The sequence below is a fragment of the Grampus griseus genome, assembly GCF_964374135.1.
Source record: "Grampus griseus genome assembly, chromosome: 20".
NCBI classification, from domain to species: domain Eukaryota; kingdom Metazoa; phylum Chordata; class Mammalia; order Artiodactyla; family Delphinidae; genus Grampus; species Grampus griseus.
Genome location: NC_139014.1, coordinates 20,305,569 through 20,329,965, shown reverse-complemented (window position 1 = coordinate 20,329,965; position 24,397 = coordinate 20,305,569). Strand labels below are relative to the sequence as shown.

At 55.8% G+C, this 24,397-nt stretch overlaps 1 protein-coding gene across 1 annotated transcript; it reads left to right on the top strand.

The window, feature by feature from the left end:
• The first annotated feature begins 748 nt into the window (after positions 1-748).
• On the top strand, positions 749-13,053 carry IGFBP4 (insulin like growth factor binding protein 4). Its single transcript, XM_082679579.1, has 4 exons — positions 749-1,322; positions 8,562-8,719; positions 9,481-9,615; positions 11,846-13,053. Exons 1-4 carry the CDS (start codon positions 974-976, stop codon positions 11,978-11,980), a joined length of 777 nt encoding a protein of 258 aa, XP_082535705.1. The 5' UTR covers positions 749-973; the 3' UTR covers positions 11,981-13,053.
• Positions 13,054-24,397: the final 11,344 nt, after the last annotated feature.

Below are 24,397 nucleotides of genomic sequence, written 5' to 3'. Positions count from 1 at the left end.
GGGTCTGGGCAGTAAAGCAAACATCCAGGAAGGCGCAAGCGTCTTGGCACCTCCCTCTCCCGGTGCGAGTTCTGTTGATGCCATTCTGTGTAAGGCAGAGGGGACAGGGGCCCAAATGAACCCTGGGGAGATTGGGGGCAGGGGCAGGTTGGAAGGGGCAAGTGGGGAGAGAGCCTATCAACCTCTTAGGGCCATTAGGCCCTTCTGGGCCCCCTTTCCCCTCCTCACCAGACTTGGTCTCCAGCGGCTGAGACTGGAAGCACTGGAGTGGGGTGGGAAGGACTCTGGCCAGGGAGACTGAATCCCCGGAGCTGGGAGTCCGGGCTAGGAGGTCGCCGCGCTCTCAGTGCGGGGGGACTGCGGGGCCATCTCAGTGGGGTCCGGGGAGAATCCTCCCAGGTCGGGGGAGGGGGCCACGGAGCCGCCCCTTCGCTTTCGCTCGCCCTTCGCTGCCCTCCCGGGCTCCGGTTCAGAAGCGCTCTCGGCGCCTGCCGTGGCTTCCAAACTGCGCCGCCTTCTCCTGCGGCAGAAAAGGACTTTCAGATGTAGTAGCGGCGGCGGCGGCGGCAGCAGCGACGACTTAGGACAGCGCCCCCTCCCCCTAACCGCCGCCTCTCCTTCTCCCTCTCCCTGGGCCCCCCTCCCCTCCCCCCTGCCCCCTCCCCCCTTCCCCCCCCCCCCGGGAAGGCGCTGGGGGTGTGGCCAGGGGCCGGTATAAAGTCCGGGGGAGCCGGTCCCGGGCAGCAGCTCAGACCCCTGCCCCCCTACAGCCAGCCGCCTGGGCCGGGCCGAGGATGCGGCGCAGCGCCAGGCTCGCTCTCCTCCGGCCCGCTTGCTAACTTCCTCGGCTTCGTCCTTGTCCGCCAGCGGAGCCGCCCCGTGTCCCCGCGCCCTCCGGGTCGGGTCCTCCAGGCGCGCCGGGAGCTGCCTCTGTGTCCCCCGCTGTCCGCCCGTGCCCCGTCCTCGCCCGGTCATGCTGCCCCTGTGCCTCGTGGCCGCGCTGCTGCTGGCCGCCGGGCCCGGGCCGAGCCTGGGCGACGAAGCCATCCACTGCCCGCCCTGCTCCGAGGAGAAGCTGGCGCGCTGCCGCCCCCCCGTGGGCTGCGAGGAGCTGGTGCGAGAGCCGGGCTGCGGCTGTTGCGCCACTTGCGCCCTGGGCAAGGGGATGCCCTGCGGGGTGTACACCCCCCGCTGCGGCTCCGGCCTGCGCTGCTACCCGCCCCGGGGCGTGGAGAAGCCCCTGCACACGCTGGTGCACGGGCAAGGCGTGTGTATGGAACTGGCAGAGATCGAGGCTATCCAGGAAAGCCTGCAGCCCTCTGGTAAGGTGCCCCAGCCCTTGCACGCCCTCCCTGGGGTCCTCCCCTCCCAGAAGCCCCTTCCCCATTCGGGTTGGCCTGAAAGGCTCTTGAAAATCCCCTGTGAGCTGAGCAGAAGGCAGGTATGTGGCAGGGCCTGACTGGCACGGGACAGGGTCAGCCAAGGAAACTGCTGTCAAGTCCCTAGCAGCCTGTTGCCACCATCAAAGAGGACTCTGTCCCATCCCTCCATCTCAGGGGTGTCTATTTGGGAAGAGAGGTCTCAGTGGTAGTCCTGGCTGCTGGGGCAAGAGTGGAAAATGAAGTGACCTGGCCCAGCCCACAGCCTGCAAGTGAGCAGTCTAGGGCCATATACCTGGAGGATGGGGTTGGTGGCAGTGGAGGCGTTCTGTTCCTGATCCAGGGACCTCCCCTCACCCTGGACACGAGTGGAGGCCCCAGGGGTCTGCGAAGCCAGGGCTCGGGCTTTTGACATTGAGGTGGGGTGGAGTGGGACATGTAAATTAGAGTGGCTTTGGTGGTGAGGGGCATCAGAGTGGCCCTTCCTCAAAGCCCCAGGCCGGCTCACCTAGCTTTTTGAGAGGTATTGGGAAGACAGGGGTCTCTCTGCCAGGCCTGGGCACCTCCTCCTGCCCTGGTACACAGGCACCCTGCTCCTTTCTCCTGGCAGGTGCCATTTGAGGTGGCGGAAGAGAAGCAAGTCTTGGCTCCCAGCCCAGAGCTGCAGAAACCTAACGGGACAGGCAGTAGAGAGCGGAGGGATGGGCGGTGGGGAGAGAGAGAGAGAAAGGGAGACAGAGGTTTAGAAGGTCTTTGGCCCTAAACTCATTCTTACACTTTCTCTGTTTCTATTTCTCAGTGAGACTTTCAGTTTCTCCCTTATAGTCTTTCTGTCTCTCTCCTTCTTTCTCTTATTCTTTTGTTCTTTCCTGCTGCGTCTCTCAACCTCTAGTTTCACTAACAACATTCTCAGATTCTCCTTTCCTCAATATCTCCTGCCCGTTATGTTTCTTTCTCTTTATTCTATTCCTTTTCCTGTTTTTGTTGCCCTGCTTTGCTCACTTTCATCTCAGTCTCTTTCCGTTGCTCATTCTCTTGACTCTGTCACCGTTTCTCTTTCTGTCTTTGTTCCTGTCTTTCTCTGTTGCTTTCAGAATCTCTCTGTCTGCCTTTCTCTACCTCTGCCTCTGTTTCTTGTTCCCTCTCCGACTCTGTTTTGCTCTCCCTGGGCCTCTGTCTGTTTCTGTCTCTTTTCCTGGTGCTTGAAGCTTCCATTGTTGCAGTCCGGATGCTGGGACTCCGGCCCCAAGCTTCCTGCCCTGGGTCCCAGACCGCTCCACTTCCTCAATCCTCTGCAGCTTGTTAGCCAGAGGAGAGCAGGATGCAGGGAAAACAGGAAGGAGGTGGACCCCAGGGGTCTGGGCCTCGGGCCTCTCTGCCCTTCCTGGCCCTGGGCAGCGAGAGATAGGTCAGCAGAAAACATTCTAGGAGAAATGCCAGCCTGACACCCAGCACATCTGGGAAGCGGGGGTGGGGGGTTTCTGGGGGGTGTAAGTCACTGATCCTGGGGCAGAGATGCCAGTGCTAGTGGGAGAGGAGGGGTACTGGTACAGGACCAGACTGGGAGTGAGGGCTGAGCCCTTGGGCTCCCCGGGTATAACGGGTTCCGTTTGCTTCGTACCTCCACCCTCCACCGGCCAGCGGGTATCTGGCACCAGATTAGGATGGCTGGTGAGCTCCTCCTCTCTCACCAACTTGAACGTGGGACAGAAGAGCCCTCAGTGGGTCTTGGGAACCCCGTCTTCCCTGGCTGGGTAGGAACACCCCGTCCTGAAGTGGAAGAAACTGTTCCCCTAGGAGCTGGGGAGGCATGGTGTGAACAGTTTGTGAGTGTCCTGTGAACATCGTGTACACCAGCCTCGAAAGGCAGCTTTAGGCCCCTTTTGGATTACAGGGCCCAAGGTCTCCTTGCCTTGGTCTCCACCCTTGCAGTGCAGGCAGATATCGGGAGAGGGGAAGGGGAGGTCTGGGGGGCCCTGGGGAAACTAGGTACCTACTCAGCAAGCTGTGTCCATGCCCTCTTACCTCCCAGTCTTCTCAGAAGTACCCCTGCCACGGCCCGGGCCACACTGCACTGCATGAAAGGCGCCTCCTAGAGTTGTGCAGTAGCCCTGCAGGGTGTCTGGTGAGACCAGGCGTCCAGGGCTCGGCCCCTCTCCCTGCTGTCCTCCTGGGCCTTCCACTGTCGATAGGCTACTGTCCCTCCTGCGTCCCAAAGCTTGGGCCTTCTTTTTTTTTTTTTTGCGGTACGCGGGCCTCTCACTGTTGTGGCCTCTCCCATTGCGGAGCACAGGCTCCGGACGCGCAGGCTCAGCGGCCATGGCTCACAGGCCCAGCCGCTCTGCGGCATGTGGGATCCTCCCGGACCGGGGCACGAACCCGTGTCCCCTGCATCGGCAGGCGGACTCTCAACCACTGCGCCACCAGGGAAGCCCAAGGGCCTTCTTGCCTGGGGAATAGTTGGGCAGAGAGGTCAATCACGCTCTTCTTCCTGCCTTTTCCTCTTGGGGCTGGGCTTCAGCAGGAGACTGGGGAGAGCAGTCACTCAGCGTGCCCCCTCCCTCGGCCTGCTATGGTCCAGAGGCCCACTCTTTGCTCCTGGGGCAGGTCTCCCCCATCCCTCTCCCAGCTAACCCCCTCCCCCATGCCCTCTGCCGTGACCCCCTGTCCCAGCTTTCCAAGCCAGAAAAGGTTGTGGATTAACACAGCTCAGGCCGCCAGAGGTGGGGGCGGGGTGGGACTCGTGTGTCAGAAGTCCACAATCCTGATTCAGTGTACTGACCCTCGACTTGTGGAATCTGGGGGAGTGGACAGTGGGAAGATTAGCGTTTGGACTGGGGAGATCCTAAACTGTGCTCTGGGTCCCTCTGGGACAGGGTTAGGGAACATGCAGGCTGGGTTAATTTTTAGTCAACACAGCAAATATTGTCCCCCCTACTTCAGTACTGGGAATCCAGTCATGTCATGGGAACAGGGCCTTCCCAGAAATTCTGTGCCTTGGGGGAGGGGGGAAGGGGGAGCATGGCTGCTTAACATTTTTTCTTTAGTTTTGGCAAAGCCAGAATTATTGGTGCCTTGGGTATCAGGAGTCTTTCCATTTAAAGACATAGGAGCTGCAGAGATAAGTTCTTCTCCTTTCCTCTAGCCAGACTGCTTCTTTTCCTCATCTAGAAAAAGGGGGGACAGTGGGACCTATCTTGCAGGGCTGGGGCATCTGGCATGGAGGAAGAGTTCAATACTGGAGCAGTGATGAGGGTGGTGATGAAGAGGAAGCCGAATGGATTGAAGTTGAAGCTTAACTTCTCTGATGCTGGGGCTTTGGGGGACAGTAGGGCAAGTGAGCAAAGCTGGGGGGACATGCAGAGGAGTGGAGCGGGTAGGGTGGAAGGGCCAGCTGTCCTTCTCTGACTCCTTAGTCTGAGGCCAGCAGCATGGCACAAGGGTGAGGGGGACACCCCTTGAGCCAGACCTCAAAGGAAAGCCTGGTGCCCAGCATGGGTGGTCTTGGCTTCTCCAGCCAGAGTGCAGGGGAAGGAGGAAAAGGCCTTTGTTGTAGGGCGGGTGGGTGACCCTCCAGATCGTGTCTGGTTGGCTGGGCCCACCTACCTCACAGCCTCACCCTGGGCGTCTTGAGGGGAGTGGGGGCTGGAGTTGAAGGGAAATCATGAGGATGAAATCAGGCAGCAAGGAAGAGGAAATCTTCTAGCTTTGACCATGAACTTTGCAGCCATTGGTGGCAAAGCTGTGAAACCTCTTCTTTCTCTGGGTCCCTGCCCTTCCTCTGTGGCTGGAGCAAAGACCAAGGTCTCCCCTGTGGCTGGATGTCATTGGCCTAGCTCCAGCGGGGCAAGAGGAGGTGACCTGGCCTACCTTGGAAGCCCCGCCTCCCAAACAAGCCTTTCAGATGTCGGGAGGTCCGACCTTTGGTGGGGGGCGGGCAGGTTTGACTCGGCTCCCGCGCAGAGGGGAACCCACCAGGATTGCGATTTTTCCAGAGGGTGCCACCTGGGTGCGCAGCACGAGAAGGATGGACCCCCTGCATGAGCAGGGAAGTAGCAAGAATTTCGCCAGTTTTAGAGATGGGGAGCTGAACGTTCTTTTTAGAGACTCAGGGCTATGACCCTCACCCTCCCAAGCCTAGTGCCTAGGGTGGATCCTGGGGTGGGGTCTCAGTCTGCCAGTTAAACAAGACTGGGCAAAAAGAAGTTACAGATTAAGTGGAAAGTCAACAGCCGGGGTGCAGTCACTGTGCTGTGGCCAGGGCAGGGTCAGGGCGCCTGGGTGCATGTGGGTGTGCACGCGTGGACCAGTGTGTGTCTGGACACGTGATTGTTTGTGTATGTTTGTGATCCTTGAGTCCCAGCCTGTCTGTGTCTGAGTTGGCAGATAGGGACATGGTCCGCGTACCCCTGCCCCTGAGAGAGGCAGTACGGAGCCACTCTCCCTGCCGGCCGTGTTCTACTCTAAGCTGAGACACAAGCCGCAGCTAAGTGTGCTGGGTGGTGGGGAAACCAAGGTGGGGGAGGCCGGGCAGGCTGCCTGCTGCTATGCCCCATGTGACGGGAGCCCTGCTGATACAAGAACGTGAGCTATGTTTCCAAGCTCGCCCTATGCCCTGCGCGTCCCCGGGGTTCAGCGAGTGGACCCAGTTGTCTTCCTTCATGGCACGTCCTAAATTAAGGGATGATCATTCCAAATATCCTTTAATAATCCCCCATGTAGCACAGGGAGATCAGCTCGGTGCTTTGTGTCCACCTAGAGGGGTGGGATAGGGAGGGTGAGAGGGAGAGGCAAGAGGGAGGAGATATGGGGATATATGTATACGTATAGCTGATTCACTTTGTTATAGAGCAGAAACTAACACACCATTGTAAAGCAATTATACTCGAATAAAGATGTAAAAAAAAAAAAATCCCTCCCCCGAGTGTTTTTGTGAACTTGACTCATAGAAACACCATGTTGGAAAGTAGTCGAATTTCTACGGCATATCTCTCCGGATCCTTGAGACCTCTGCCACCCTGACGTGCCACACCTCCAGGGCAGAACTCTATCTCCTGAGGCAGCCCCGTGCATTAGAAAACTCTTCCTAGGGAACCTAAGAACATCTGGCCACTTACCAAGAGGGACAAGTGTCACTGTGCACAGCCGTGCTTTCCTTTATGGTCATGAAAGGAATGCAAACTCGAAGGAAGAACAACAAAACCTTTCCGGTTGAAGGGGGCCCTCAAGGTAGTGTCGTGGGTTGTGTCAAATGAGCCCCTGGGATCCTTAGAGCCTTTCCAGGTAGAATGGTGGCCCCTTTGTTCTAAGCTCGCTCCGCTTCTGTGGTTCCAAGACAAATCTCTTAATTCTTTTAGGTCTTCTATTTGCTTTCTCTCCAATCCCCAGCTCCAGCCTACACACCTGCAGTGCTGTGACCCCATCCACTAGTCTTGTGGCTTTGGGCAAGGCGGACGCAGTGATGGCGGGGGGTGGTCACTGGCCAGCCTGGGCCTTCTTAGCCAGAAGCTTCCTTGGGAAGGTCTTCAGGGAAGAGCTTGGATCTCAGGTCTTCTCTCTGGTTCCTGCCTGGGGGCTTGGGGTCTATCTTCCTATGGCCCCCTTTGCACAATCCTGGTCTTCTGAAATTGATCTGCCCCTTCTTTTGCTGCCCACACCAGCTGGGAAATCTTGCTGTCGTGGCTTCTCCTTGGTTGACCTCTGGGAACTTGATCTTTTGGGACAGAAGTCCCCTCCAGACTGTCCTTCTTGGGATGTTAAATGGGCAGAAGGAGGGATTATATCTCTCTGCTTCATTTATTCCTTCCCTCCGTTGCTTTTCTCTAAGCCAGCCCTGCATCAGTGACAAAACCTCTTCCCATCCTCGGTGACTGAATTTTAGACATAACCTTTGGTGTGGAATCTTGACAAAGACTTTCTGGGGGTCTAGATTCCTCCTGGCCTGGTTTCCCTTTATCCACGTGCTTCCCCCTGGACCCCCAGAACTAGGAGAATAAAAAGAGAACTAACCCCCCAACTAACTTTGGCTCGGCAGAAAAATACCATTTAACCCAGAGGCAGCTCTGGGACCGCTGCCATCATGGAGGAACCTGCTAACTCCTCAGGAAAAAAAACCCTGATGCAAACCAGATGTAACCTTCTGTCCTGCTGCCAACATCTGGAATGCTGGCAGGGGCTCTGCACTCAGGCCGGCAGCAAGTTGCCAAACCCGAGCATTTCAGAGGTGGCTCTGATCTGCAGAGGGATCTTGCGATCTCTTTGTCCAGCTCAGCCCTGTGTTCTGGTTTTGGCCGCCTGGATGGAGGAGCAGCGGTTACAATTCTGGGACTTCTGGATGGGGTCTTTCTGGAGTTCGGATAGAGCCTTTAGGAGAGCCCAGGGAAAGCGCGGTGGTTCAGCCTCACCACCCCCATCTCCGCGTCCCCGGTGCCCTGGCTCTGGGCAACAGATGTGCACTTTGGATGGGGTCTGAAATGTAAGGACGGGAGACTTTGGGGTGGGGGTGGGGGCTGAAGGGATGTGTGAGGGTGTTCTCTTGGTCCTGGAGCCACACAGCGTCTCAGACACACGCACACACACACACACACACTCTCACATGCAGGCATACACACCCACTCCCACTTCTCCTGTGCAGCCAATGGAGAGAGTTTTTGGGCCAGATTTCTCATCACTCATGGAAACTTTGATTCTGGCCATTTGGAAGAGGGTCAGCAGAGCCGACAGCCCTGGGGATCCCCTGGCTGGCTCAGCGAGATGCTGAAAAGAGTAGGAAAGGAGAGAGGAAGAAAGAGCAGACCGGGAGGGGGATGGTAGGAAGAACTGAATGCAAGGGGGATGAGATTCGGTGTGGGGCCCCCTGCCTGCCTGAGACCTCCCTGCAGGGCCCAGGGGACCCTCCTGCTGTCTGGGCAGCTGCAGCTGGTGACTCATCTGAGGGCTGGACTGGGTGGAGTGAGGGACAAATCAAGGACTTCAAGAGGAATATTCTCCTGAGGAGATCCTGGGGAGTGGGGAAGAAACCGGGGTGCTGCTTTCATTTCTTCGCGCCCCCCAGAGCCCCTGCTCTTCCCCAGCGCCAGGCTGGAGAATCCCTAAGAAGGAGAAAGCAGGTGGGAGGCTGGGTTGCTGTGCTGCCTTGTCCTTTCCCATCGCTGACCTTTCCCCATGTTGGCCTGATTGCAGACAAGGACGAGGGTGATCACCCCAATAACAGCTTCAGCCCCTGCAGCGCCCATGACCGCAGGTGCCTGCAGAAGCACTTCGCCAAAATTCGAGACCGGAGCACCAGTGGGGGCAAGATGAAGGTCATCGGGGTCCCTCGGGAGGAAGCCCGGCCTGTGGTGAGGATCTCTGACCAAATGCTCACGTGCGTAGGCACACACACCACCACCATCACCAGATCTGGACAATGTCCATTCAGCAAACATCCTTTAGATGTCTGCTGTGTGCGAGATGTACCTAGTATGTGTCATCAGGACCCAGGAAGTCCTCACTCCTCTTCTTGAAATTCCTTTCCTGCCCACCAGTTCTAGACACTGGGATAGCTGAAGTTATCGTTAAACACTGAGACGCTTCCGTACTGGTTGGTGAACAGCAGTGGCCCCAAGCCTCCTTATGTTTCTGGCCCTTCCCAGGGAGTCCCCACCCCAGAGCTTCTCAGGAGCTAAAGGGTTCATGCTGGCCGTAGCAGGGAGCCTTGGGACCCTGCTCCAGGGTCTGGCTAATGTCCTTTCTGACGGGTGTTTCTGATGGATCTATGCCTGGGTCTTACAAGTTGTTAATTATATGATTTCATCCGTCACTCCTGTTTAGAAATCATCCCCTTCCTGTCCTTCACCATAGATTTCCTTTCCCCACAAGGTCCCTTCACATCATAGCCCTCCTTTTTAGAAGCCCTTTGGCTCAAGGCCCTCTCTTCAATGTCCCTCTGTTCTGCCCGCCAGTGTCCCCTGAGCCCGAGCTCCTTTTACCTCGTTGGGCCCTGCTCAGCTTCCAGGCCTTAACCCTCCTTTCAGAGCCCGCAGTCCTGATTTGACCCCCAGCCCCGGTCCTCCTGCCTCTCTCCCTTCTGCTGAGCAGTTTCATCCTCCCCCTCCTCCAGCCCCAGGGCTCCTGCCAGAGTGAGCTGCACCGGGCCCTGGAGCGGCTGGCCGCCTCGCAGAGCCGCACCCACGAGGACCTCTACATCATCCCCATTCCCAACTGCGACCGCAACGGCAACTTCCACCCCAAGCAGGTGGGTCTCCATCTCGGCCGACTTGGCCCGGCCTCAGCTCCAGGACGTCCAGGATGGAGGTCTCAGGAAGGGGGGAGCTCCTCAACCTAAACCTAACCCCTTGGACCCTCCCCAAACCCTCCCCCAGCCTCAGGACCTCAGCTCATTTTGCAGATGAGGAGACTGAGGCCCAGGGAGGGGTAGAGGCCGGCCCAGAGTCATGGAGCGAGTTAAAGGTAGACCAGTTACCCTGCCTCCCCGTCCAGGCTTATTTCTATGACCTCTGTAGTCACCATCTGTGATGCAGACCTGGCACTCCTGCCAACCTCTGCCTCCAACCCTCTCTCACTCTCCTTCCTCCATTCCTGTGAGTTCTCCTTTGTCCCTGGATGTCTGAGGTTTCCACGTGTGGCCTGTGGGATCTTAGTTCCCTGGCCAGGGATCGAGCCCAGGCCCTCGCAGTGAAAGCGTGAAGTCCTAGCCACCGGACTGCCAGGGAACTCCTCATGGCTGCGGTTTCATCTGGGAATGGAGGGGTTAGGTCTTGAAGAGTTGAGGAGGAAACTCAGCCTGCCCCTTCCCCCAGGCTGAGCCGCCAAACCACCTGGGGTTCAGCCAGGCTGGAGGTGAAGCCAGACCTGACGGCTGGAGACGGGAACTTTGGGTGCAGCAGAGGAAGGACAAGGCAGGAGACAAGACAGGAATGCAGAAACCTCTGTACCTCCTTATGCCCTTGGAACATGGGCTCTTCTGACAAGCCCCCAGGACGCTGGGATGGTCAACGAGGTTGGCCTGCTCCAGCCCCATCTCTGGCCTGTCTCAGTCGGGCTCACTCGGAAGGGTGGCATATCTGGGCAGGACACTGGGTGGCGTGCCTCGTGCTGGGTGTGGCCTGGATCTCCTCCAGCCCTTGTGGGTGTAGGCACACACGTCCTCCCACTCCGTGCTCTACAGACGAATCGACAAGGTGGACCACCACTCAGCCAGAAGGGGCCTAGCTAGGAGGAGAAAGGCTGCCCCCGAGTCCGCACACCCCAGGATGGCATGAGGAGGTTATGAAGAGGTGTGCAATGGAGGAGGACCACAAAGGTCTCCCTGCCAAACCAACGCCAAACCTCCCTCCAGCCTTTATCCCAATACCAATTTTATCCTTGTCCCAATTTTTCTTTTTCCTTTTTTTTGACCACGCCGTGTGGCTTGTGGGATCTCAGTTCCCCAACCTGGGCCCTCTGGCAGTGAAAGCAGAGTCCTAATCACTGGACCGCCAGGGAATTCCCCCTTGTTCCAATTTTTTAAAACTCCCCCCCCCCCGTTAAAAAAATCAATAGACTTTATTTTTTAGAGCAGTTTTAAGTTTACAGAAAAACCGAGCAGGAAGTACGGAGTTCCCATCTACTTACCCACCCCCAGCCTCTCCTATTAACATGAGTGTGGTACATTTTTTACAACTGAGGAACTAAGATTGATCATTAGTTATTAACTAAAGTCCATAGTTTACGTTAGGGTTCACTCTTTGTGTTATACACGTTTATGTGTTTCCTTCCCCCCGGTTTTTATCCCACTGAAAATTCTGACACTTGACCCTTTATCTTCAGGCCAATTCTGACCCTTGAGACAACCTTCACTCCAACTCTAACCCTGACTCTGAAATACACCTTTACCCCCTACTTTTCCTCCTCCCCCGTCTAATCCCGACCCAACCTTTAGCCCAACTGCTTTCATTGTTCTGACCTTGACCTCTGTCTCTATCCCAATTCCGTTTCTGACCTGGGCTCTACGCCTCACCCCACTCAAGTTTGAGTCATAATTCCCAGTTCAACTGCAACTCTCATGCTGATCCTACGCTAACTTCAATGTGGATAATCACAGTCTTAACCGTAATCCTATTCTTAGAGTCCCAACACAATCAGAGCCCAAACTAAAACACAATCAGAGCCCAAATTAAAGACTTCTCCAACCTGAACCCTAGCCTTTCAAATCCAGCTGCACCTTTCAGCTCCACGGATCCAGTCTCCCCTCCAGGTAGAGGCTACAGAACTGCCTCACGACCCTGGCTTCGGGACCTTCTGCACCAAAACTGTCTGGACCTTTCCTTCTCGGCCAACTTTACTCCAGTGAGCTCAGGGGACCCATGTTCAAGAGAGCCTGTGCCCTCAGGAGTCCATCTTGGAGCCACTGTCTGACTTGGGGGCTGGGCTGGGACCGGGGCCAGCTGCCTGAGATCTGACCTCTCACACCCTTGTCTTGGCAGTGCCACCCGGCCCTGGATGGGCAGCGCGGCAAGTGCTGGTGTGTGGACCGGAAGACGGGAGTGAAGCTTCCGGGGGGCCTGGAGCCGAAGGGGGAGCTGGACTGCCATCAGTTGGCTGACAGCTTCCGCGAGTGAGCCCTGTCAGCAGGCGGGAGGCTCCCTGCTCCCTGCTGCCCCCTCCCCTGGAGGCTGCAGAGCTGACCTGGAGCCTGGGTCTGAGTCCTGGCCCTGCTTCTGGCCCAGAAGTTTCCCTTGGGGTGTGTTTGTGTGTGTGCGTGTGTGCTTATGAGCATGGGTGTGCCCTTGGGGTGAGCCGAAGCCTAGGGGTGTCCTTTGGGCTTAGATAGCCTGAGAGAGCCCTGGTATGTTTCCAAATTGATCCTGGATTCATTCAGCCCTTCCGCCATCTATAAACACTTCTTGACCACATACTACATGTCAGCTGTAGTGTTCAGCCCTGCGGGCTCTTATTTTGACTCCCTCTGATTTAGACATGTGAGGCCACCCTCCTGTAAGGTGAGCACAAGTCAGTAGGAGAAGAAAAGTCCCAGTTCCATAATGAGGGGAGGAAAATAGACATGTACCTTGACCGTTGTCCCTCCCGTCAAACTAGTCAGAGGGTGGAGGCCATAGGGAAAGTGTGGGGTAGCAGATGACTCAGTGGTTAGGAGACCGACTGAGACCCAATTCCAAAGCTAAAGCCTGCCAGGCTCCCCTTTACTCCCCCCCAGGTCCCTCCAGGGGGAAGGACCTGCAGGGACAAGCCCACCTTAGCTTTGTTGCTTGGCAACTGAGACCCTGCTTTGGGGGAGGGAAGAGGTCAGCGGAAGGCCTGCAGGACAGAGGGCTGGGGAGGTGGGGCCCATCTCTGAGCAGTCAGGGGAGGAGGAAAGAATGCACATCTGGACTGCATGTGCCTGATGGAGAAAGGAAACCACATGCTGGGAGGTGAGGGCCTTACCTGGGGTCCTGCTTCCTCCCCCATTTGTGGTCACAGCCAGGAAGTCACCAGGATGACTCCATCCTTCAGTGGCTCACTGTCTGTGGCTCTGCCTCCCTCCCCACACCTCCTTCCCTGGACCTTCCTCCCCGATATTTCCCTACCCACTGGGCATTTTCTGGCTTGACTGGATGGAAAGAGACTTAGGAACCTACCAGTTGGCCATGATGTCTTGTCTATTTTTTTTTTTTTTTTTTTTTTTTTTTTTTTTAACAAAACAGAACAAAACCAAAAAAACCGTAGACAATGGTGTTCGGTTGATTTATTTACAATTAAGAGACAGGGATGCACCAGGGGTGGGGAGAACTGTCTTACATGGTAAAAGGACTGCAAAGGGTCAGCCAATTCACCCTCCTCTTCCTTGCAGCTTCTTCCTGGGGAGCCTCTCCGTCCCCAGAGGCTGTGCTGTCTGTGTTCAGACTCCTGGTGGGCCAGTAATGGCTTCTGAAGGGAGGGAGCAAGCTGGCCAGCCCTGCTGGGCCAGAGCCATTTCTGGGATCAGCTGGTGTGTGAAGAGGGGGCATTTCCTAGGGCATCAGGCAGACTGGGTTCGCGTCTGGATTTGATTTATCGATTTAGTGAGGGGAGGTACTGCCCTGAAGCTAGGGAAAGGGGGTAAGCTCTCCAACACATTCCACAGCTCTGACTGCCTAGATTCCTGACTGGGGGTTGGGGCTGAGATTTCATTCTGAGGGGTTGGGAGTGGGGGTATCTTTGATCTTGCTGTCCTGGACTCGCCAGGCTATGGGCTCTCAGTGCCAGCCCCAGAATGTGTGCCCACGTGGTACCACTGGATTCCTGGTCGTCTCCCAATGCTCCTTACCTCCCACCTTTGTGCTGTGTGTGTGTGTGTGTGTGTGTGTGTGTGTGTTTGATCTCTTGCACTCTCAGGCTTCTCGATTGCACTGGCCCCTGATGCACTGGCACCTGTGCCGTCTGAATCTTGAGCCTGGGGCCGCAATCCTCATCTCTCTAACTCTGCCTCTGTGGCGGCATCCCACAGCCATCTAGTCTTCCTGAGGCACCACAGGCTGCTGCCAGCAGCAGGAGATAAAGAACAAAGTGACGCTCCTTCAGCTGGGGGGCCTGCTCTTCACAGAGCCCCCTCCTTCTGGGGCCGAGGCCAAGGCATGCTGGGAGAGGAGGTTGAGTGTAGGCTGACGATGAAGTTTTAGGTCCCTAAGCCAAATGTAGGGAGAGTATCTCTTTCCCCAAGGCATCTCTTTCAATTCCCCTTTGTCTCCAGCCTCCCTTCCTAATGCTTTATTCTTGTATCCTTGGAATGGGTGGTCAGAGGTCCTTTTCTTTTCATGTGCCTCCAAAAACAAACCTGGGTCTGCTTGCGAAGTAGCTGCACGTGTGGCCTGGGATGTGCCTTTGTGATAGGGTGTATTTATAATGTGTGTGTGCACGCATGTGCGTCCATATAGTGAAGTGACACCTGAAATGTGAGAGTGTGGGCTTTTACAGGGCGTGTGTCCCTCAGCTGGGTGTGTGTAGATGTGACACACATTTGTGTGGTGTGTCTGGGTGGGCTGTATGAATCTGAGTATGAATGGGTGTGATGTGAAGAGAGAGGGAGTGAAATTCACAGTGTATGTATGTACTTCCCTCCTCCACTCATTAGGCGTCCTCAGTGCAGGGCTTGTAGGGAGCTGTCTAGCACAGGAGAACAGAGGATGTGCACTTTGGGAGTGGGAATCCTATATCCCACAGAACGCCCCCCACCCCTGGTGCTCGCCCGCACCATCTGGGAGCCAGGTCCTCGTTGTCAAAAAAGAAGGAAATAAAAGCAACTCTGGGGACTTCCCTGGCGGTCCAGTGGTTAAGGCTCTGCGCTTCCGTGGCAGGGGTTGCGGGTTCGATCCCTGGTCGGGGAACTAAGATGCCACATTTTTATTTTGGCCGTGTGACAGGGCCAAAATAAAAGCAACTCCGTGTCAATGTGGACACCCTCTACCACTGCCAGGCCAGAGGAAGTGAACTGCCCTGGGTAGTGTCACAGTGGGGAGAACCGGGCTCCAGAGAGGAATTGCTGGTCTAGTTTGTACCTAAGCCCTCCCGTGGCCTCAAATACCCTTGAACGGTCACTCTAGTTGCCACAGGGGCATCAGCATCTTGGCAGAGGTGGAAGGGAGGAGGAGGCAAGGACCAAACTCTTGTGTCCTGGTGGGGCCACCATACCTAGAATAACTTTAATTTTTAATTTATTAGATTTTTAAAGTTTTTTATGATGTGGACCATTTTTTAAAGTCTTTATTGAGTTTGTTACAATATTGCTTCTGTTTTATGCTTTGGTTTTTTGGCCCTGGGGCATGTGGGATTCTAGCTCCCCAAGCAGGGATTAAACCCGCACCCCCTGCATTGGAAGGCGAAGTCTTAATCACTGGAGCACCAGGGAAGTCCCCTAGAATAACTTTAAACCAAAGTCCTGAGTGGTCTGTCCTGCCTCCCTAAGAAATGTCATTCCTCCCACTGTGGTTTGGAGCGGGGGGATGGGGGACCCCCTAGCCCATTGGTGCTGACTGGCATCAGGCGTTCATTCGGTTTCCATCTCCCGGCTCCCCAGTGGAGATCAAGACCTGATGTCTGGCTGAGGGGTGGAGGCTGGGTTTTCCATTGTCAAGAAGGCCAGGTGGGAGTAGAGAGAAAAAAATGGAGACTTGGATTGATTCCAGTACTGGATTCAGGTGGGGGAGTCTCTGGAGAGCTGGCCAAGCCTCCTGGCCCCTTCTCCTATCGGGGACCTGAGGTTCCAGACACAGCCATTCCTTCAACCCCTTCCAGGAAAAGGCTGCTTGTTCTAACCCCTCTGCCCTCTGGGCCAGATTCCACCACTAAGTTACTCCACGAATGTTATGAGGCATGCAGGACTTGGGGCTCCTGCTCAGGGGTCCCCCTTTCTGGGGGGATCTGGCTGTGTGGTAAATGACCCTGAAATATTCCCAGTCAGAGAAACTCCTCCTGCATTCCAGACCCCTATGGCAATGTCACCTCTGACCTCGAAAGAGAAAGTCAAGATGATGCCGTTGGAGGGAGCTGGGAGGCAATGGCAGCTGGGATGCTGGGTTGTCCTAGGGAAGAGGGGAGGAAGGGGGCGCTTTGTGAGTCTGGGGAGAGGGTCAACGAGGAAGAAGCATATTCAAGGGGGAGGAGGGAGTTAACGGGAGCAATGAGTGGAGGAGGGGCAATGGAACGGACCTCGGGGCACGCACATGCGCATGCGCGGGGGAGCAGACACCGTGCCAGCCAGCGTGGTGCCTAGTTAGATCCTAACTGTAGAGTAACCTGTCCCCTCTATGTCTGAGGCCCCAGAGGTTGGGGAGGCTTGGGTTCAGGGAGTAGAAGTGGGGGTGCTGTAGATAATTAGAAACATACCCTAATGAGTGAGCAGGCGCCACCAGGACCACCTCTCCCCTCACTGTCCCCCTCCCTTCCCCAGGTCCCCAACCCCCTTCTCCGTGACCTGGACAACTCCAGCCAGGCAAGGGGAGGGGCTGGTGGAGCCTGGGAGTGGAAACCCGGTGGGATTGGCTTCCTGGACCCTTACACAGTCTCTAAAGTGCAAACAACATATTTTTGCCATGCAGTGGTATTTAATTACACATAAAAACAGAGCCATTAAACTGAAATTAAACCCTTGTTGGAATCACTTAATTCAGGGCATGACAAATTGCTTTCAGTGGAGGCAGCAGTGAAGTCCCCTCAGGGAGAGATGGAGATTAGCGGCTTCCATAGCTGGCTGGGTCCCCTCTTTGTCTTGGCCCCCTTGCTGGCTCTAAATTCTGAAATTGGGGTCAGAACCTTCTAAAGACCACCCAAGCCAAGGGGAAGCCTCTAGGTTTGTTCAGGATGACAGGAATGGAGGGTTGGAGAATCACAGAATCATTGTTCAACCCAGTTTCAGACAACTCGGTCCATTTTATCCATGGGTAAGTTGAGGCCCAGGGGCCAGTGTCATCCAGAGCCAGGAGAGGACCCTGGCGCCAAGGCATGACCGGGGAGGCTCTTTTATCCTTTCACCCTGAGCCTGGAGGCAGAGGTTGGGGCTGGGTGGGTGAGGGAAACCAGAGCAGGCCCTCATCCAAGTCTGGAGGCAGCAGGGAAAGCAAAATGGGTTCCTGGGGCTTGGGCTGCTGAGGCAACCTTGACTTTGTGGAGGGCAGCCTAGTGCCCAGACTTTGGCTCAGACAGACCTGGTCACTTAACTACTTGGGTGAGGTTGGGCAGGTATGACCTTTCAATCCTGCGAGCCTCAGTTTTCCTATCTGTCAAATGGGGATGGTGATTCCTATCTATAGAGTTCCTGTGAGGGCCAGTGGGCAGAATGCCTGAATAGGGCTTGGGGCCAAGGCCAGTAAGTGGTTCTACTGGACTTCCTTCTCAGGACCCGTGGTCCCCATCTGTAATAAAATCCAGCTGGGACCTGGTGGTTTCTAGGGCTCCCTTGCTCTGTGTTTGCAGCCCTTTCTCCTCCCTCCAGGCCCCTTCTTTCCTGCAGTTTCCCTTCTCTCCTCTGTGGTCTAGTTGTCTAACTAAGGGCAGAGGTCTGGGGTGTATGGTTAGACCACTGGTAGGAAAAGGCAGGCCCAGGCCCCCTAAAGTTTCCCTGCCTCACCTAGTCTTCCAGTGGCTGTGTGTGAGGCCCCTCTGGGAGGTGAAAGGGGGCCACACTGTGGGGAGGGGTGCTGGGGGTGCACAGTGAGGTAGTGAGGTTGTGGTCTCCCTCCCCCGTGTGCCCTCCACAATCTGGGAACCAGCTCCCCTGATTGGAACCAGATGGGTCCGCTGTGGCTGGAGGCCCGTCTCTGCAGTCCACTGACTCAATGCCCTTCCCTGGGAGGGGAGAGGGGGCGTGGGCCAAGGGGAAGTGGAGGTGAGGAGGGTCCTTTTCATCAGGGCTGGGAGAGAGAGTACTTTCCTTCTCTCTCCTCTCCAGGCTAGAGGCCTGGGAACTTTTCTGTTACCCACAGAGGATTATGGTGGGATGGTGGCCAGCTGGGGACAAGTCTCTCACTGAGGCTTAGGGGGGCAGTCTTAGAATTTATGACGCCTCCTCTGGGAGCCTGAGCCCCATTTCTGAAGCTCAGCTCAGCTGCAGGTTGCCAAATAGGGGCTAGCTATGCCTGTACCCCGACTCCAGGAGTGCCCCGAGGCCATTCCTCTCACCCTTGGACTCCTTGGCCTTGGTGGACTGCCAAGTTCCTGCCCTGGGGGTTGGGGTGGAAGGGCTGGGGCTGGGCCGGGGCCCAGGGTTCCCGTCATCGCACGCCTGGCAGCTACCCGGCTGCAGATGGCCCTCCCGCCAGCCTGGCAGCCAGCACAAATGCTTTACAGCTGTACCTCTATCGGCTTGCCCCGAGAGCCTAGAGACAGAGGTAGGGAGCTGGGGGGCACAGAGCTACGGTGGGTGGGGGACAGGCTAAGATGGCGGCCCAGCAAACCCGGGTTGCTAAGATAGAGAGGAAAAGGAAACTTGAGGATCCAGAAACAGCTTCCCGAGCAAGGACCGCGGGGAGGATCCTGGGTGCTACGGCCTGGCAGGTCCAGGGATCAGGGTCCCTGCCTCCCTTCTGGGTCCTGGTCTCTGAGTAGAGCCAGAAGTTTCCAAATTGAAGCAGCAGGAAGGGGAGGCCAGGCTCGTCCCCACCCAGGGGAAATTGGACCAGACTGCTCAGGAAACAAATTCAATTTTCCAGCATCATGGAAGGTTAGTCAGACAATAGAGGGCTTTTTTCCCCCAGAAAACATAAGAAAAAAAACATCATAAGAAACAAAAGTCCAGTTGCCTTCGGCTGAGCTGTTTCCCAACTTCATTTCTCAGCTTCAGGTCAAGGCTTCTCATTCAAAGTGACATGTGACTGCCCAGTGACCCTGGCCTGATCGCAGGCCTTGTGAGGGACCATGCTCCCAGGGTCTGTGACCACCCCGACTTCCAAAAGCCCTGGGTGGGCCCAGCCCCATGCAAGGGAGGGGCAGTGGTAAAAATAAAAACCTTCCCCCAAAGAGATTTTGGATTTAGGGGCTGGTAAGTCCTAAATCCCAGGCAACAGGCCCAGATGGGTTTATATTAAAATGTAAACGGACCTGAAAAGTTTTGAAAAGTTTTCTTTTTGGGGGGTGGGGTGGACCACAGGAGGTTGCCTTTAAAATGCAAAGAGACCTTGTAAACTCCTGCTTGGGGAATTTCTTGGGGCTGGAATGAGGGGAGCCGGCTTTGCAGGCTAGGGAAGGGCCAGCCTCCAGTTGGGTCCTCTGCAGATGGTGGCCTTGTAGGGGACTCTGGGCCCTGGCAGGGGAGGAGAGGGTCAGCACAATCTAAAGTAGAGGGCAGGCCCAGAGTGGGGGAGAGCAGAGGTTGCCAGGAGACAGATCCCAAAGTTCTAGGGTGGGAGGTGGGCGGTGGGGAAGACCACACAGGAAGCCTCGGGATAGAGCTGGGCGGCATCTCTGGGCTGGAGAGGGGGGTGTAGGGCGGCGTGCGGGTGTGGGGGGGTTGTCAGGAAGAGGGGTGGCTCCAGCCTAATGGCTGAGAAACGTCCTTCCTAAGAAGATCGGGGCTGGGAACAGCTTTCAAGTTCTTCTCCAGTTCACCCATTACACAGATGGAAAACAAAGGCCTAGATGGGGTCTGTGATTTGCTTGCCTGAAGGCATAAATGAGCTGGTGGCATACAGATGAGAACTCAGGGCAGTGGTCTTTTGGCACCGTCTCCCAGTGGGGGCAGGGGAGACTCTTCAGGCTCCGGAAAGGGGAAGCTAGGAAGGGCTATAATATTTGGGAGGAAGGAAGGAGGTCCTGATGGAAGATTCTGGGTGGAAGATTACAGGGAAATATGCCACCTTTCAGGCAGACAGAGGGACAGGGGACTTTTGTAACAGTCTGAGCAGCCTGGTGTAGCGGCTGGAGTGGGATGGGGACCTAATCGCTGGTGGGAGAAGAGGGGCTTGTCAGAGACACCAGAAGGAGGGGCAGACAACTCTATCCTGGTGTAGATGGAGGCAGGGGATTGGACTTGATGACCTCTGGTTCAATAAGTTCCAAATGTCATCATTATCATAATCACTATGGGTTTGGGTCCAAATCGCTTGGGTTCAAATCACACTTTACCATTATTATGGTTGGACCCTGGGAAATGGACTTAATCTCCCAATCCACAGTTCCGTATCCATCAAATGAGGGTAAATAATGATACCTACGTGGTGTTGCTATCAAGATTAAATGAGATAATACACGGCAAAGCTTCTAACAAATGCTGTAGGCCTGATGTGCGCCAGGCACTGTTTTAGGTGCTGGGGATCCAGCAGTGAACATGCGAGTCTTCTTCTTCGTCGAGCTCCTGTTCCAGCAGCCTGGTACGTGGCATTATATTAGGTGCCCAATGAGAGGTCGACAGGAGTGCTAGCCTTCTCAGAATGAACACTGGTACTCCACAGGCTACAAAGTGTGTTCACGCCCAGTGTGTCTCTAATTTTTTGAGGCGGATATTATAATCGAGGAAACTGAGGCTTAATGCCCAGGGAAGTGGCTTGCCCTAAATCATGCAACTAATCAATGGCAGAGGGGACCTGCCACCCAGATCTGTCTGACCACCAGGCTTCTAATTCTTGATGCAGAAGAGAGAAGTTGCGTGTGTGCGTGCGCAGGGGAGTGGGGTGAACTAAGGAAAGGATACATCCCATCTCGGTATTCACGGGGTGTCCAACCCGAATGCTGTGGAGGAGAGAAGCTCTCTCCTGGGTCATGTGCAGGCCTCTCCCGACCTCCTAGCCAGCCGGGGGTCACCTAATTCTGCATTGCTCACGTGGGCGCTCAGCGTGGTATTTGGTGACGCAGGTGAATGAGTGAGCGAGACTCATCGTCCCTTTCCTCCCCCTCCTTATTCTCTCTTTCTGGTTCCCTCTTCCTGGCTTGTCTTCCTGCCCCCTAGGCCTCCTCCAAGCCAAGCTCCACTTGCTCCTCGGCAAGATTTTTTTTTTTTTTTTTTTGCGGTACGCGGGCCTCTCACTGCCGCGGCCTCTCCCGTTGCGGAGCACAGGCTCCGGACGCGCAGGCCCAGTGGCCATGGCTCACGGGACCAGCCGCTCCGCGGCATGTGGGATCTTCCCAGACCGGGGCACGAACCCGTGTCCCCTGCCTCAGCAGGCGGACTCTCAACCACTGCGCCACCAGGGAAGCCCCCCGGCAAGATTTGACTGGGAAGGGGTGAAGGCTGAGACACCTTCCAGGAAGCAGAGAGTTACAAAACGAGTCCCTGGCTGGCTCCAAGGGCACAGACTCAAGAAGAAGAGGGTCTGCTTTGCTGGGGCTGAGAGCCCCAGCCTGGTCGGGACTGGGGGGATTATGGGAGTGGGGAACATGGCTGGGGCGGGGCCCTGTATGGAGGGGCGCTATGGATTGAACTGTGTCCCCATAAATTCACAGATTGACCCCAATGTGACTGTATTTGGAGATAGGACTCTTAGGAGATAACTTAGGAGGTTAACTGAGGCCATAAGGGTGGGGTCCTAATTTGATAGGATTGGTAGCCTTGTAAGAAGAGGAAAATGCCCTGAGGAAAGGCCATATGTGCACACAGCTAGAAGGTGGCCGTCTGCAAGCCAAGAAGAGAATCCTCACCAGAACCCAACCATGCTGGCACCCTGATCTTACACCTCCAGGCTCCAGAACTGCGAGAGAATAAGTGTCTGCTGTTTAAACCACCCAGTCTGTGATATTTTGTTATGGCAGAGTCTGAGCAGACTAATACGGGGGAAGGGGGAGCCCTAGTCCTGTTCTTTCCCACGTAGTCCTTTCAAGCTCGGAGAGAACCCAGGCCCCAGGCCCAGATCAGGTAGGCTTCTGTCCCAGCCTGCCTCAGGATGAGAGCCCCTATCTCTTTCCTGGCCTGAACTCCAAGGCTTCACAGCTTCCTCTTCCCATCACACTCCTTCCCAGCCCAGGCCTCAGATCCTTTCTCCTGTCCCCACATCTGGTTACTTACTCCCTGTCTGAAAAGCCTCTGTTGTCTCCCCATTACCTACCGGATAAAGTCCAAGCATGTTGCCGTGTACAATTGTGCATTATACAACTTGCACAACTGTACACAGCGGTCCTGAGTCCAACCTCATTCATTCATTCATTCATTCACCAAGTATTCATCCCTTGGACATTCTCAGCTTAGCACCCAAGGCTCTTAATGATCCAGCTCCTCCCTCTTTCCTGTGCTTCCTCTCTTGCCTACTCCCTTGGGCACCACATGCTTCAGCCACTCTGAACAGGGAATCTGTTCATACCTATGGGCTTCAGGCACAAATTCATCCATCTGCTTGTCTGAGTGCTGAGCCAGTGGAATGGGCACAAGTTTGGAATTCCTTTTCTCTGCCATTTACTAGCTGGGTGAATGTGGGAAAGTTAACCTTCTGAGCCTCAGTTTTCTAATCTGTAAAATGGGATTAAACATATATACTGCGCTTCACACTTAGCCTATAGGAGCCCCCTAGCAAACGTTGGGTCCCCCCCGTCTTTACTGTGAGACTCCCATTTATCCTTGAAGGCCCGACTCAAATGTTACTGCCTTGGTGACGTTGCCCTCCTTCTCCCCAACTGGGGAAAGCTCATCTTCTCTGTACCCTTCCTGCCAGCTCTGTATGACACTTACAAACCTCCATTATAACGCTGTTATATTCATCCATTTTCCTGGATCCCATGAATAGAGCATGCAGCCAGAAAGCACTGCTGCATGAATCAAGGTACTGCCTTCTGGGTTGGGGGCCTTTAGCCCCCCAGCCCTGCCCTCTTGTTCCAAGTTCTCAGCCTATTGGATAGCATGAGAGTTAGGACCAGGGGGACGGGGTAGGGGTAGGGTGTTAGGGGCTGAGGATGAAAGCAGAGGTGAGCCACCTGCGGGAGATGAGTATGGGGTCTGGCTGGTCAGATGGGGTAGGGGTGAGGGTGCCTCAGCTCTCTGGGGAGTCCACTCTGTAGCCAGAGAGGAGGCAGGGGTTAGAGGACATGGGAATCTGGGTTTTGAGAAATGGTTGGTGGCGCAGCGGGCTGCTGTCCTCCATTCCCATCAACTCCAGCAGCAGCTGGGCTTTGCTGTGGGTCCAGCCACCGGGGGCAGAGGGGCGAGGGGATTAAATGGGACAAGAGTAGGAAGGTTTTTCTGTAAAGGGGGAGAGGATGGGTTTGGGGGTGGGTGGGTGGAGAAGGTATGATGAGAAGAAGGGTGAGGAAGGAGAGAGACCCTGGGAGGGGGAGAGGAGGGAGGGATGGTGTACTTATGTGTAGAGAGAAGGATGAGAAAGGGATGCGGCAGGGTGGAAAGTCGGGAGACAGGACATTGTGGGTACGGGGGAGAGAGGCTTAAGACCCAGGACTGCAAAGCCTGGAGAGGAAACCCCTGGGTGTCCCTGCATGGGTGCAAAGACCCCTCCCTTCCCAGCTCCTGCCTTGGTGGAGGTCCTTCCCTTCTGCCCTTGCTGGGCTGGCGGCTCTGCCCATCAGCAAAGGTCAAGTTCTCTACAAAATCTTCCTAGAGGAAAGATGAGCTATGTAAATGCAGTAGAGGTCATTACCTCCCATGGACTCTGTCCAGGGCCAGGGAGGGGGCTGGGCGGGGGGCTGAGAGGGGCCCCCTCTGGAACTGCAGTTGGGCAGTGGGAGGGGCGGCAGGGGCTTCTCAGTGGTGGTTCAAGGTCTCTTGGGAAGGTCTCTTCACTTCCTCCAGAGCAGCCCTTGCCACTGGGTCACACAGCTCAGTCTGCACAGAAGCGGCACCTCTCCCCTTCCCAAGGCTCTGTAGGAAAGGGACATCGGTGCAGCCCCTTCTGAACCACTTGGCGAGGCTTTCCATGGCCTGTCCACCTTGAGTCCCTAACTGCAACGGGTCTGGGGGGGCATTACCCCAAGACTGGAGGCAGAACCAGGATGAATGATGGGGCCATTGCCCAGGTCTCCAGGACTGGGCTGGTAGCTCAGGGTTCATCTGGGTTCAGGGATTCTTCTGGACTTTTCTTGAACTGCCTATGTTTCACCAGCCTCTCCTCTCCCTCAGGGAGCCCGAGTGAGACTCTGGAAGCTGGGAGGGCTGTCACACGTGCTCACCTCAGCCCTGGCACGCACGGGAGAGCCCGGGCCTCCTGTCTTCCTGGCACAGTGGCAGGAAAGGGGTCGTGAAGAAGGAAAATGGGTGTGTCGGACACGTGGGGTACCCAGAATGATTTAAGCAACGGCTATGAAGTGGAAGTCAGTGGAGACTGTCCTGCCGTGCCAGGGGTGCGGGAGGGGTGTGGCACACGTGGTCTTCTCTCAGACACAGCTGCCACCTGCCCAGCCAGGTCCCCTTTTCTGTTCAGGTTTCCATCTCTGAGGGGATAGCCCTGAATACCATAGGACCAACTCTTGTGCAAAGACAGACACTTTATTTTCCATGATGGGAGCTACAAGGCCCCCATAGATATATGGGGGGGGGTGCTCTCTGCCAGCTCCCAGGCTGTGACCTTGAGAACGTGGGCACTGTGACCTTGAGAACCTTGTCTGGATTCCGTAGTCTCCAGGGTGGGGCAGTG